The sequence below is a fragment of the Pseudophryne corroboree genome, chromosome 1 (assembly GCF_028390025.1).
Source record: "Pseudophryne corroboree isolate aPseCor3 chromosome 1, aPseCor3.hap2, whole genome shotgun sequence".
In the NCBI taxonomy this organism is placed as follows: Eukaryota; Metazoa; Chordata; class Amphibia; order Anura; family Myobatrachidae; genus Pseudophryne; species Pseudophryne corroboree.
In genome coordinates, this window is record NC_086444.1 from 342,241,497 (window position 1) to 342,256,441 (window position 14,945).

The following is a 14,945-nucleotide window of genomic DNA, read 5'->3' on the forward strand; positions in this document are numbered from 1 at the left end:
CTGTCATGACCTGATAGTAACTATCAACTTCTCTCCAAATTTTTTTTTTCAGGGATACTTAGTGAAGACCTTGATTTGGGGGTTGGGATATAATGCCCCATGGTAATAGTCCTCAAGATACTCAATCTCAACTACCTAAGAGCAGCTCAGGGAATGATGGCGACCAACAAAGGACTCAAAAGACTACCCCTCAGTCTGCTGCCCCATCGTTTGCACCTGCGATCAGTTCTGCTGGACCTCAGTCATCCAGTTATCAAATACAGCAACTCATAATGAGTCGGAATCCTGTTGCTGGTCAGAATGTGAACATTACTTTACAAAATGTAGGACAAGTGGTAGCAGGAAACCAACAGATAACTCTGACCCCACTGCCGATTACAAGTCCAGGCTCTCCCAGTTTCCAGTTCAGTTCTCAGTCAAGGAGGTTTGATCATGGCTCTCCATCTTATATTCAGGTTACTTCTCCAATGTCTCAACAGGTCCAGACACAGAGCCCTACACAACCCAGTGCTGTGCCAATCCAGTCATTACAGGGTGTCAGAGCGGGAACTGCTGGAGCTAGCTTGGGAATGTGTAGCCAAAGTCCAACTCATGGCTTTGTAGATGCTGGTTTGTTGGTGAGACAACTCAGTCTGGGACCTTCTAGTACTGGCCATTTTGTTTTTCAGGAAGGATCTGGCATTGCTCAGATAACACCAAGCACACAAATGCATCTTCCATCTGGAACATCCACATCGGTACAAACACGTACGCTGTTGCACTCCAATTCACAGGCTGTTGGCTCTGTGCATCAGTTTGGGTCACAGAATACCGTGGCAACAGGAGCTGGTATACAGACTTTGTCCACTCCAAGCCACATAACCACAAATCTACCAACGCAGATAAGCAGTATTATACAGGGACAGTTCATTCAGCAACAGCAGGTTCTCCATGGCCAGCAATTGGGCAGGACCTTTAGCTTTGATAGGACTTCTGGAGGAATGATAGCTGGTGTAACTGGAGCTTCTACTTTTGGGATAACATCGCAACAGACTCCAGCAAGTCCATCACGAGCCAATGCTCCTCAGGGAGTCTCGAGCCTTCCACTTACTCAGACAGTAAGCAGTACATTAAAAAAACAAGCTAAAAGGCTTGACGAGATCCCGCCTGCATCTGCTGAAGATGCACGGCTGAGAAAACAATGCTTAGAACATCACAACAAAAATATGAAGGTTCTGAAGGAAAACTTCAAGGAATATCTGATTGAGTTATTCTTTTTACAACACTGTCAAGGGAACATGATGGATTTCTTGGCATTCAAGAAGAAACCTACAATTTTATTACAAGCCTATCTAAGACAAAATGATTTGGATCTAGAAGTGGAAGAAGAAGAAGAAGAAGCAGAAAAGAGCTCTGTAGTCATCGCCAGTCAGGTGAGATGGATTATGTTCTATATACAGATATCTGGGAGAGGAAAAAAAATTCTGTTGGAATCCTCTGTACTGGATCTAAAGTAAACCTATGTGTGGCATATGTGCTAATTGAGTCTCCCATGGTATCGGTGGTGTAGCAAGGTGCCATGGCATTTAGAAACACCTGCTCAGGTGCCCCCACTACATTGCTATTGGTACAAAAGTATGTGTCGACACAAAGCATTGGTATGTATCCAATGAGAGATGTCATTGTAACTCATTTTCACCCACAATTATCCTACAATCTCAACTGACCTCTTTAATTCATCATCCCTCTTAATCACCCTGCCCCCCCCATTACATATCACCCTCTTCATTATCTCATTTCTTAATCGTTACCCTTTATAACTTCCTATAGCACACAATATTCTTATTATTTGTAACCCTCCTTTATTATTTCCTTGCTTCACCCCTCTCCAACGTCCTATCACCCACCATTGCTATTCAACACCACCACTCCTGGTAATTTGCCATCCTCTTCTTGTTATTAATGACTCTTTACACAGTAGAAGCAGTGGGTAGAGAAACTGGACTACATCTCTGCATTAGATCACATGATGATGCAGCTACTACTTCTTAATAGACAATATTCCAAGCCTATCAAAGCCTGGTAGCTGAGTCATAATCCTGTTACCAGATGTACCGAATCCTTTATAGACAAATACAGGGGCAGATGTATTAAGCCTGGAGAAGTGATAAAGCAGTGTTAAGTGCAAGGTGATAACGCACCAGCCAATCGGCTCCTAATTGCCAATTTACATATTGGAGCTGATTGGCTGGTGTGTTATCACCTTGCACTTAACACTGCTTTATCACTTCTCCAGGCTTAATACATCTGCCCCACAGTCTCTTGCGCCCCCTAACCACAACACAGTCCAACACCCAGGAGCACCAGTCCTTCTAATCAACACAGAAAAACCAATTGTGTGGTCCAAGAGCGCTGTTAGTAACTCGGTACTGCTGGTCTTCTGTATGCCTGATGACAATAGATATGACTGTCAAGATTTCTTTCTACGTCCACACTCGCCTAATAACGGTGAGTAATGTGCATGGAAAGGTTTCTTTGTGGCCCTCCTTATATCGGTGTAGCTGATCAAACCCCTTGCTGATAACGGACCTCTTTTTGAGAAAGAATAGAGGAATTTATGCACGTTGCCGGTGGTACAGAAGACCTGCAGTACTGAATTGCTAACAGCGCTCTTGGACCACCCAGTTGGTTTTTCTGTGCTGAATGTAAGGACTGGTGCTCCTGGGTGTTGGACTGAGCTGTGGATAGGGGGTGCAAAGAGACTTTAGTTTTTCTATACAGATTGCTTTCCCTGACATTTCTTAGAGGCTAACTAACATGGGTGGTGGCGACAGTTAGCAATGAGCGCTGTATGCTTGTGAATTGTCACACAGCTTTCCCCTCTGTCCACCATGAGGAGTAAAGGGGTGTGTCAGTAGGATCTGCAGCAGGCCCTGAGTATAGAAATCTAAGCACTGAGTGCATCTGACCACTTAATAGACCAGCGGTGGCCAACCCGCGGCTCGTTCTGCTCCCGCCCATTGCTGCCTGACACACACAGTTCTAGTCCCCCCCCCCCCCCCCCCCCCCTTTCTGAGTGCTGCTCAACGTGCTGCTGCTCTGAGGGTAGGAGAGCGCAGCATGCGCCTCTCCTGCCCCTCTGTGTCTGTCTCCAATTTGGTGCCGGCCCGGCAGCTAAGACTCCTGATTGGCTGCCGGACTGCAAGCTTTAATTGGCTCACTGACCGGTGCCTAATTGAATGTAGACACCAGCACCGCCGCCGAAAGGCTGAGGGGCAGGAGAGGCGCACGCTGCGCTCTCCTCCCCTCACAACAGCAACGTGGTGAGCAGCACACTGCCACTGTGTGGGCATGTGTGTATCTGGCACTGTGGGGGCACCATTTTTTGGCGTTTTTATATGTATGTGGCACTGTACTGGGGCATTATATGTATGTGGCACTGTACAACATGACTATTCACGGGGTTATGACACAACGTCATACTGAAAGGTGTGCGCACAAAAATGGGGTGTGGCTTTGTGACAACCAGGCTACACCCCCTATTTTTGTGCGCGCATGATGGTAGCTCTTGCATTTGACTACAGATCTTTTCTGGCTCTTTGCCCGTGACTGGTTGGCCACCCCTGTTATAGGCTCTGTTGGGAGTGAATCTTATGGCAGAACACACTCCCTGCTACTGCACTCGTGCTGTTTGAGCATAATTCCTTTTTCTCTGACGTCCTAGTGGATGCTGGGGACTCCGTCAGGACCATGGGGGGGGATAGCGGCTCCGCAGGAGACAGGGCACAAAAGTAAAAGCTTTAGGATCAGGTGGTGTGCACTGGCTCCTCCCCCTATGACCCTCCTCCAAGCCTCAGTTAGATTTTTGTGCCCGGCCGAGAAGGGTGCAATCTAGGTGGCTCTCCTAAAGAGCTGCTTAGAGTAAAAGTTTTGTTAGGTTTTTTATTTTCAGTGAGTCCTGCTGGCAACAGGCTCACTGCATCGAGGGACTTAGGGGAGAGAAGTGAACTCACCTGCGTGAAGGATGGATTGGCTTCTTAGGCTACTGGACACCATTAGCTCCAGAGGGAGTCGGAACACAGGTCTCACCCTGGGGTTCGTCCCGGAGCCGCGCCGCCGACCCCCTTGCAGATGCCGAAAAGTGAAGAGGTCCAGAAACCGGCGGCAGAAGACTTTTCAGTCTTCATAAGGTAGCGCACAGCACTGCAGCTGTGCGCCATTGTTGTCAGCACACTTCATAGCAGCGGTCACTGAGGGTGCAGGGCGCTGGGGGGGGCGCCCTGGGCAGCAATGATAGTACCTTATTCTGGCTAAAAATACATCACATATAGCCCCTGGGGGCTATATGGATGTATTTAACCCCTGCCAGGTCTCAGAAAAACGGGAGAAGAAGCCCGCCGAAAAGGGGGCGGGGCCTATTCTCCTCAGCACACAGCGCCATTTTCCCTCACAGAAATGCTGGTGGGAAGGCTCCCAGGCTCTCCCCTGCACTGCACTACAGAAACAGGGTTAAAACAGAGAGGGGGGGCACTTATTTGGCGATATGACTATATATATTAAAATGCTATAAGGGAAAAACACTTATATAAAGGTTGTCCCTGTATAATTATAGCGTTTTTGGTGTGTGCTGGCAAACTCTCCCTCTGTCTCCCCAAAGGGCTAGTGGGGTCCTGTCCTCTATCAGAGCATTCCCTGTGTGTGTGCTGTGTGTCGGTACGTGTGTGTCGACATGTATGAGGACGATGTTGGTGAGGAGGCGGAGCAATTGCCTGTAATGGTGATGTCACTCTCTAGGGAGTCGACACCGGAATGGATGGCTTATTTAAGGAATTACGTGGTAATGTCAACACGCTGCAAGGTCGGTTGACGACATGAGACGGCCGGCAAACCAATTAGTACCTGTCCAGGCGTCTAAAACACCGTCAGGGGCGTAAAAACGTCCTTTTACCTCAGTCGGTCGACACAGACACGGACACTGACTCCAGTGTCGACGGTGAAGAAACAAACGTATTTTCCTTTAGGGCCACACGTTACTTGTTAAGGGCAATGAAGGAGGTGTTACATATTTCTGATACTACAAGTACCACAAAAAAGGGTATTATGTGGAGTGTGAAAAAACTACCTGTAGTTTTTCCTGAATCAGATAAATTAAATGAAGTGTGTGATGATGCGTGGGTTTCCCCCGATAGAAAATTATTGGCGGTATACCCTTTCCCGCCAGAAGTTAGGGCGCGTTGGGAAACACCCCTTAGGGTGGATAAGGCGCTCACACGCTTATCAAAACAAGTGGCGGTACCGTCTCCAGATAGGGCCGCCCTCAAGGAGCCAGCTGATAGGAGGCTGGAAAATATCCTAAAAAGTATATACACACATACTGGTGTTATACTGCGACCAGCGATCGCCTCAGCCTGGATGTGCAGCGCTGGGGTGGCTTGGTCGGATTCCCTGACTGAAAATATTGATACCCTTTACAGGGACAGTATTTTATTGACTATAGAGCATTTAAAGGATGCATTTCTATATATGCGAGATGCACAGAGGGATATTTGCACTCTGGCATCAAGAGTAAGTGCGATGTCCATATCTGCCAGAAGTTGTTTATGGACACGACAGTGGTCAGGTGATGCAGATTCCAAACGGCACATGGAAGTATTGCCGTATAAAGGAGAAAAAGACAACGTCTTTTCAGCCTCAGTCCTTTCGTCCCCATAAGGGCAAGCGGGCAAAAGGCCAGTCATATCTGCCATGGGATAGAGGAAAGGGAAGAAGACTGCAGCAGGCAGCCCATTCCCAGAAACAGAAGCCCTCCACCGCTTCTGCCAAGTCCTCAGCATGACGCTGGGGCCGTACAAGCGGACTCAGGTGCGGTGGGGGGGGGGTCGTCTCAAGAGTTTCAGCACGCAGTGGGCTCACTCGCAAGTGGACCCCTGGATCCTACAAGTAGTATCCCAGGGGTACAGATTGGAAATTCGAGACGTCTCCCCCTCGCAGGTTCCTGAAGTCTGCTTTACCAACGTCTCCCTCCGACAGGGAGGCAGTAGTGGAAACAATTCACAAGCTGTATTCCCAGCAGGTGATAATCGAAGTACCCCTCCTACAACAAGGAAAGGGGTATTATTCCACACTATATTGTGGTACTGAAGCCAGACGGCTCGGTGAGACCTATTCTAAATCTGAAATAGTTGAACACTTACATACAAAGGTTCAAATCAAGATGGAGTCACTCAGAGCAGTGATAGCGAACCAGGAAGAAGGGGACTATATGGTGTCCCGGGACATCAGGGATGCTTACCTCCATGTCCCAATTTGCCCTTCTCACCAAGGGTACCTCAGGTTCGTGGTACAGAACTGTCACTATCAGTTTCAGACGCTGCCGGTTGGATTGTCCACGGCACCCCGGGTCCTTACCAAGGTAATGGCCAAAATTATGATTCTTCTTCAAAGAAAATGGACGATCTCCTGATAGGGGCAAGGTCCAGAGAACAGTTGGAGGTCGGAGTAGCACTATCTCAAGTAGTTCTACGACCGCACGGGTGGATTCTAAATATTCCAAAACCGCAGCTGTTTCCGACGACACGTCTGCTGTTCCTAGGGATGATTCTGGACACAGTCCAGAAAAAGGTGTTTCTCCCGGAGAAGAAAGCCAAGGAGTTATCCGAGCTAGTCAGGAACCTCCTAAAACCAGGAAAAGTGTCAGTGCATCATTGCACAAGGGTCCTGGGAAAAATGGTGGCTTCTTACGAAGCGATTCCATTCGGTAGATTTCACGCAAGAACTTTTCAGTGGGATCTGCTGGAAAAATGGTCCGGATCGCATCTTCAGATGCATCAGCGGATAACCCGGTCTCCAAGGACAAGGGTGTTTCTTCTGCGGTGGCTGCAGAGTGCTCATCTACTAAAGGGCCGCAGATTCGGCATTCAGGACTGGGTCCTGGTGACCACGGATGCCAGCCTGAGAGGCTGGGGAGCAGTCACACAGGGAAAAAATTTCCAGGGAGTGTGATCAAGTCTGGAGACTTCTCTCCACATAAATATACTGGAGCTAAGGGCAATTTACAATGTTCTAAGCTTAGCAAGACCTCTGCTTCAAGGTCAGCCGGTATTGATCCAGTGGGACAACATCACGGCAGTCGCCCACGTAAACAGACAGGGCGGCACAAGAAGCAGGAGGGCAATGGCAGAAACTGCAAGGATTCTTCGCTGGGCGAAAAATCATGTGATAGCACTGTCAGCAGTGTTCATTCCGGGAGTGGACAACTGGGAAGCAGACTTCCTCAGCAGGCACGACCTCCACCCGGGAGAGTGGGGACTTCATCGGGAAGTATTCCACATGATTGTGAACCGTTGGGAAAGACCAAAGGTGGACATGATGGCGTCCCGCCTGAACAAAAAACTGGACAGGTATTGCGCCAGGTCAAGAGACCCTCAAGCAATATCTGTGGACGTTCTGGTAACACCGTGGGTGTACCAGTCGGTGTATGTGTTCCCTCCTCTGCTTCTCATAACCAAGGTAATGAGAATTATAAGACGTAGAGGAGTAAGAACTATACTCGTGGCTCCGGATTGGCCAAGAAGGACGTGGCACCCGGAACTTCAAGAAATGCTCACAGAGGACTCATGGCCTCTGCCGCTAAGAAGGGACTTGCTTCAGCAAGTACCATGTCTGTTCCACGACTTACCGCGGCTGCGTTTGACGGCATGGCGGTGGAACGCCAGATCCTAAGGGAAAAAGGCATTCCGGAAGAGGTCATTCCTACCCTGGTCAAAGCCAGGAAGGAGGTGACCGCAAAACATTATCACCACATGTGGCGAAAATATGTTGCGTGGTGTGAGGCCAGGAAGGCCCCACGAAGAAATTTCAACTCGGTCGATTCCTGCATTTCCTGCAAACAGGAGTGTCTATGGGCCTCAAATTGGGGTCCATTAAGGTTCAAATTTCGGACCTGTCAATTTTCTTCCAGAAAGAATTGGCTTCAGTTCCTGAAGTCCAGAAGTTTGTCAAGGGAGTATTGCATATACAAACCCCTTTTTGTGCCTCCAGTGGCACTGTGGGATCTCAACGTAGTTCTGGGATTCCTCAAATCACATTTTAAACCGCTCAAATCTGTGGATTTGAAATATCTCGCATGAAAAGTGACCATGCTGTTGGCCCTGGCCTCGGCCAGGCGAGTGTCAGAATTGGCGGCTTTGTCTCACAAAAGCCATATCTGATTGTCCATTCGGACAGGGCAGAGCTGCGGACTCGTCCCCAGTTTCTTCCTAAGGTGGTGTCAGCGTTTCACCTGAACCAGCTTATTGTGGTACCTGCGGCTACTAGGGACTTGGAGGACTCCAAGTTGCTAGATGTTGTCAGGGCCCTGAAAATATAGGTTTCCAGGACGGCTGGAGTCAGGAAAACTGACTCGCTGTTATCCTGTATGCACCCAACAAACTGGGTGCTCTTGCTTCTAAGCAGACGATTGCTCGTTGGATTTGTAGCACATTTCAACTTGCACATTCTGTGGCAGGCCTGCCACAGCCTAAATCTGTCAAGGCCCATTCCACAAGGAAGGTGGGCTAATCCTGGGCGGCTGCCCGAGGGGTCTCGGCATTACAACTCTGCCGAGCAGCTACGTGGTCGGGGGAGAACACGTTTGTAAAATTCTACAAATTTGATAGCCTGGCTAAAGAGGACCTGGAGTTCTCTCATTCGGTGCTGCAGAGTCATCCGCACTCTCCCGCCCGTTTGGGAGCTTTGGTATAATCCCCATGGTCCTGACGGAGTCCCCAGCATCCACTAGGACGTCAGAGAAAATAAGATTTTACTTACCGATAAATCTATTTCTCGTAGTCCGTAGTGGATGCTGGGCGCCCATCCCAAGTGCGGATTGTCTGCAATACTTGTACATAGTTATTGTTACAAAAATCGGGTTATTATTGTTGTGAGCCATCTTTTCAGAGGCTACGCTGTTATCATGCTGTTAACTGGGTTCAGATCACAGGTTGTACAGTGTGATTGGTGTGGCTGGTATGAGTCTTACCCGGGATTCAAAATCCTTCCTTATTGTGTACGCTCGTCCGGGCACAGTATCCTAACTGAGGCTTGGAGGAGGGTCATATGGGGAGGAGCCAGTGCACACCACCTGATCCTAAAGCTTTTACTTTTGTGCCCTGTCTCCTGCGGAGCCGCTATCCCACCCCATGGTCCTGACGGAGTCCCCAGCATCCACTACGGACTACGAGAAATAGATTTATCGGTAAGTAAAATCTTATTTTCTCTGACGTCCTAGTGGATGCTGGGGACTCCGTAAGGACCATGGGGAATAGCGGCTCCGCAGGAGACTGGGCACAACTAAGAAAGATTTAGGACTACCTGGTGTGCACTGGCTCCTCCCTCTATGCCCCTCCTCCAGACCCCAGTTAGAATTTTGTGCCCGGCTGAGCTGGTTGCACACTAGGGGCTCTCCTGAGCTCTTAGAAAGAAAGTATATTTAGGTTTTTTATTTTCAGTGAGATCTGCTGGCAACAGACTCACTGCTACGAGGGACTGAGGGGAGAAGAAGCGAACCTACCTGCTTGCAGCTAGCTTGGGCTTCTTAGGCTACTGGACACCGTTAGCTCCAGAGGGATCGAACACAGGCCCAGCCTCGGTCGTCCGGTCCCGGAGCCGCGCCGCCGTCCACCTTGCAGAGCCAGAAGCAAGAAGAACGTCCAGAAAATCGGCGGCTGAAGACTCCGGTCTTCATTAAGGTAGCGCACAGCACTGCAGCTGTGCGCCATTGCTCCCCATGCACACCACACACTCCGGTCACTGATGGGTGCAGGGCGCTGGGGGGGGGCGCCCTGGGCTGCAATAAGAGTACCTTATATTGGCAAATAAACACATAATATAGTCAGCAAGACTATATATGTGTAAAATCCCCTGCCAAAAATATCCTGAAAAAAGCGGGAGAAGTCCGACGAGAAGGGGGCGGGGCTATCTCCCTCAGCACACTGGCGCCATTTCCTCTCACAGCTCCGCTGGAAGGACGCTCCCAAGGCTCTCCCCTGCAGTTTCCAGGCTCAATAGGGTAAAAAAGAGAGGGGGGGCACTAAATTTAGGCGCAAAACTGTGTATTATAGCAGCTATAGGGGACAAATCACTGTGTGTAGTGTGTATCCCTGCATTATATAGCGCTATGGTGTGTGCTGGCATACTCTCTCTCTGTCTCCCCAAAGGACTTTGTGGGGTCCTGTGTGAGAGCATGAGGGGTCCTGTGTCAGAGCATTCCCTGTGTGTGTGCGGTGTGTCGGTATGGCTGTGTCGACATGTTTGATGAGGAGGCTTATGTGGAGGCGGAGCAGGTGCCGATAAATGTGATTTCACCCCCTGCGGGGTCGACACCAGAATGGATGGACATGTGGAAGGAATTACGCGACAGTGTCAACTCCTTACATAAAAGGTTTGACGACATAACGGATGTGGTACAGCCGGCTTCTCTGCCCGTGCCTGCCCAGGCGTCTCAAAAGCCATCAGGGGCTCTAAAACGGCCACTACCTCAGATGGCAGACACAGATGTCGACACGGATACTGACTCCAGTGTCGACGACGATGAGACTAGTGTACATTCCAATAGAGCCACTTGTTATATGATTACGGCAATGAAAAATGTGTTGCACATTTCTGATATTACCCCAGGTACCACAAAAAAGGGTATTATGTTTGGGGAGAAAAAGCTACCAGTGGTTTTTCCCCCATCTGATGAATTAAATGAAGTGTGTGAAGAAGCGTGGGCTTCCCCCCGATAAGAAACTGGTAATTTCTAAAAAGTTACTAATGGCGTACCCTTTCCCGCCAGAGGACAGGTCACGTTGGGAGACATCCCTAGGGTGGATAAAGCGCTCACACGTCTGTCAAAAAAGGTGGCACTACCGTCTCCGGACACGGCCGCCCTAAAGGAGCCTGCGGATAGAAAGCAGGAGGCTATCCTGAAGTCTGTATATACACACTCAGGAATTATACTGAGACCAGCTATTGCTTCAGCATGGATGTGCAGTGCTGCAGCTGCGTGGTCATATTCCCTGTCGGAAAACATTGATACCCTAGACAGGGACACTATATTGCTAACCGTAGAGCATATTAAAGACGCTGTCTTATACATGAGAGATGCACAGAGGGATATTTGCCGGCTGGCATCTAAAATAAACGCAATGTCCATTTCTGCCAGGAGAGGATTGTGGACTCGGCAGTGGACAGGAGATGCACATTCTAAAAGGCACATGGAAGTTTTGCCTTACAAGGGTGAGGAGTTGTTTGGGGATGGTCTCTCGGACCTCGTTTCCACAGCGACAGCTGGGAAGTCAGCATTTTTACCCCATGTTCCCTCACAGCCAAAGAAAGCACCGTATTATCAGGTACAGTCCTTTCGGCCCCAGAAAGGCAAGCGGGTTAGAGGCGCGTCCTTTCTGCCCAGAGGCAGAGGTAGAGGGAAAAAGCTGCAACATACAGCCAGTTCCAAGGAACAAAAGTCCTCCCCCGCTTCCTCTAAGTCCACCGCATGACGCTGGGGCTCCACAGGCGGAGCCAGGTACGGTGGGGGCCCGTCTCAAGAACTTCAGCGACCAGTGGGCTCGCTCACGGGTGGATCCCTGGATTCTACAAGTAGTATCTCAGGGGTACAAGCTGGAATTCGAGACGTCTCCCCCTCGCCGTTTCCTCAAATCTGCCTTGCCGACAGCTCCCCCGGACAGGGAGGCAGTGCTGGAGACGATTCACAAGCTGTATTCTCAGCAGGTGTTAATCAAGGTACCCCTCCTTCAACAAGGACGGGGTTACTATTCCACAATGTTTGTGGTACCGAAACCGGACGGTTCGGTGAGACCCATTTTAAATTTAAAATCCTTGAACACTTATTTCTCTGACGTCCTAGTGGATGCTGGGGACTCCGTAAGGACCATGGGGAATAGACGGCTCCGCAGGAGACTGGGCACATCTAAAGAAAGATTAGGTCTATCTGGTGTGCACTGGCTCCTCCCCCTATGACCCTCCTCCAAGCCTCAGTTAGATTTCTGTGCCCGGCCGAGCTGGATGCACACTAGGGGCTCTCCTGAGCTCCTAGAAAGAAAGTATAGTTTAGGTTTTTTATTTTACAGTGAGACCTGCTGGCAACAGGCTCACTGCAGCGGGGGACTAAGGGGAGAAGAAGCGAACCTACCTAAGTGGTGGTAGCTTGGGCTTCTTAGGCTACTGGACACCATTAGCTCCAGAGGGATCGCACACAGGACTCGACCTCGTCGTCCGTTCCCGGTGCCGCGCCGCCGTCCCCCTTACAGAGCCAGAAGCAGGAAGGTCCGGAAAATCGGCGGCTGAAGACTTCTGTCTTCTCCAAGGTAGCGCACAGCACTGCAGCTGTGCGCCATTGCTCCTCATGCACACCACACACTTCGGTCACTGATGGGTGCAGGGCGCTGGGGGGGGGGGCGCCCTGAGCAGCAATATTAACACCTTGGCTGGCAAAACTGACACCATATATAGCCCCGGAGGCTATATAGGTGTAAATTACCCCTGCCAGAATAACACAAAAAGCGGGAGGAAGCCCACCGAAAAAGGGGCGGAGCCATCTCCCTAAGCACACTGGCGCCATTTTCCCTCACAGCTCCGCTGGAAGGACCGCTCCCTGGCTCTCCCCTGCAGTCCTGCACTACAGAAAGGGTAAAAAAGAGAGGGGGGGCACAAATTTAGGCGCAGTATAATAATATATATGCAGCTATAAGGGAAAACACTCTTTATAGGTGATATCCCTGTGGTATATAGCGCTCTGGTGTGTGCTGGCATACTCTCCCTCTGTCTCCCCAAAGGGCTTTGTGGGGTCCTGTCCTCTGTCAGAGCATTCCCTGTGTGTGTGCTGTGTCAGTACCGCTGTGTCGACATGTATGATGAGGAAAATGATGTGGAGGCAGAGCAAATGCCTGTAAATGTGTTGTCACCCCCTGTGGGGTCGACACCTGTGTGGATGGACTTATGGAAGGAATTACGTGACAGTGTCAGCTCCTTACATAAAAGGTTTGACGACATAGGGCAGCCGGCTACTCAGCTTGTGACTGTTCCAGCGTCTCAAATGTCATCAGGGGCTTTAAAACGCCCGCTACCTCAGATGGCAGACACAGATGTCGACACAGATACCGACTCCAGTGTCGACGATGATGAGACTAGTGTACCCTCCAATAGGTCCACCCGTTACATGATTGAGCAATGAAAAATGTATTACACATTTCTGATAGTACCCCAGGTACCACAAAAAAGGGTATTATGTTCGGTGAGAAAAAACTACCTGTAGTTTTTCCTGCATCTGAGGAATTAAATGAGGTGTGTGAGGAAGCCTGGACTTCCCCCGATAAGAAATTGATAATTTCTAAACGGTTATTGGCAGCGTACCCTTTCCCGCCAGAGGATAGGTCACGTTGGGAAACGTCCCCTAGGGTAGATAAAGCGCTTACACGTTTATCAAAACAGGTGGCACTACCGTCTCCGGATACGGCCGCCCTAAAGGATCCTGCTGATAGAAAGCAGGAGGCTACCCTAAAAGCTATATATACACACACGGGCATTATATTGCGACCAGCGATTGCATCAGCATGGATGTGCAGTGCTGCTGCTGCGTGGTCAGATTCCCTGTCGGATAATATTGATACCCGGGATAGGGACACTATTTTGCTGACAGTGGAGCATATAAAGGACGCTGTCTTATACATGCGTGATGCACAGAGGGATATTTGCCAGCTGGCATCAAAAATAAGCGCAATGTCCATTGCCGCCAGAAGGTGGTTATGGACTCGGCAGTGGTCAGGTGATGCCGATTCAAAAAGGCACATGGAAGTTTTGCCTTATAAGGGGGTGGAACTGTTTGGGGATGGTCTTTCAGACCTCGTTTCCACAACTACGGCTGGGAAATCGACATTTTTGCAACAGGCTACCCCACAGAAAAAGAAGGCACCGTATTATCAAGTACAGTCCTTTCGGCCCCATAAACACAAGAGGGCGCGAGGCGCATCCTTTCTGCCGAGAGGCAAAGGTAGAGGGAAAAAGCTGCAGCATACAGCCAGTTCCCAAGAGCAAAAGTCCTCCCCCGCGTCCGGTAAGTCCACGGCATGACGCTGGGGCTTCACAGGCGGATCCGGGTACGGTGGGGGCCCGTCTCAGAAATTTCAGCACACAGTGGGCTCTCTCACAGGTGGATCCCTGGGCCCTTCAAGTAGTATCTCAGGGGTACAGGCTGGAATTCGAGACTTTCCTCCCCCCCCCCCGCCGTTTTCTAAAATCTGCCTTACCAGCAACTCCCTCTGCCAGGGAGGCAGTATTGGTGGCTATCCAAAAACTGTATTCACAGCAAGTGATTGTCAAGGTACCCCTCCTTCAGCAAGGGAAGGATTACTATTCCACAATGTTTGTGGTAACGAAACCAGACGGTTCGGTGAGACCCATCTTAAATTTAAAATCCTTGAACACTTATATCAAAAGGTTCAAGTTCAAGATGGAATCGCTCAGGGCGGTTATTGCGAGCCTGGACGAGGGGGATTACATGGTCTCCCTGGACATCAAGGATGCGTACCTGCATGTCCCCATTTACCCTCCTCACCAGGAGTACCTCAGATTTGTGGTACAGGACTGTCACTATCAGTTCCAGACGCTGCCGTTCCAGTTATCCACGGCACCGAGGGTCTTTACCAAGGTAATGGCCGAAATGATGATACTCCTTCGCAAGAAGGGAGTTTTTAATTATCCCGTACTTGGACGATCTCCTGATAAAGGCGAGGTCCAAGGAACAGTTGGTAGTGGGGGTAGCACTTTCTCGGGAAGTGCTACAACAGCACGGCTGGATTCTCAATATTCCAAAGTCACAGCTGGTCCCGAGGACACGTCTTCTGTTCCTGGGAATGATTCTGGACACAGACCAGAAAAAAAGTGTTTCTTCCAGTGGAAAAAGCCGAGGAGTTGTCATCTCTAGTCAG

At 49.8% G+C, this 14,945-nt stretch overlaps 1 protein-coding gene across 4 annotated transcripts in view; it reads left to right on the forward strand.

The window, feature by feature from the left end:
* The window catches only part of EP400 (E1A binding protein p400), a 359,367-nt gene that overhangs the window by 5,895 nt on the left and 338,527 nt on the right, over positions 1 to 14,945 (forward strand). For all 4 annotated transcript variants that reach the window (XM_063964664.1, XM_063964662.1, XM_063964665.1 and 1 more), the window contains exon 2: positions 53 to 1,412. In XM_063964664.1, coding sequence (XP_063820734.1) covers positions 93 to 1,412 — 1,320 coding nt within the window. In that variant the 5' untranslated portion in view covers positions 53 to 92. The remainder of the gene's footprint in view (positions 1 to 52; positions 1,413 to 14,945) is intronic.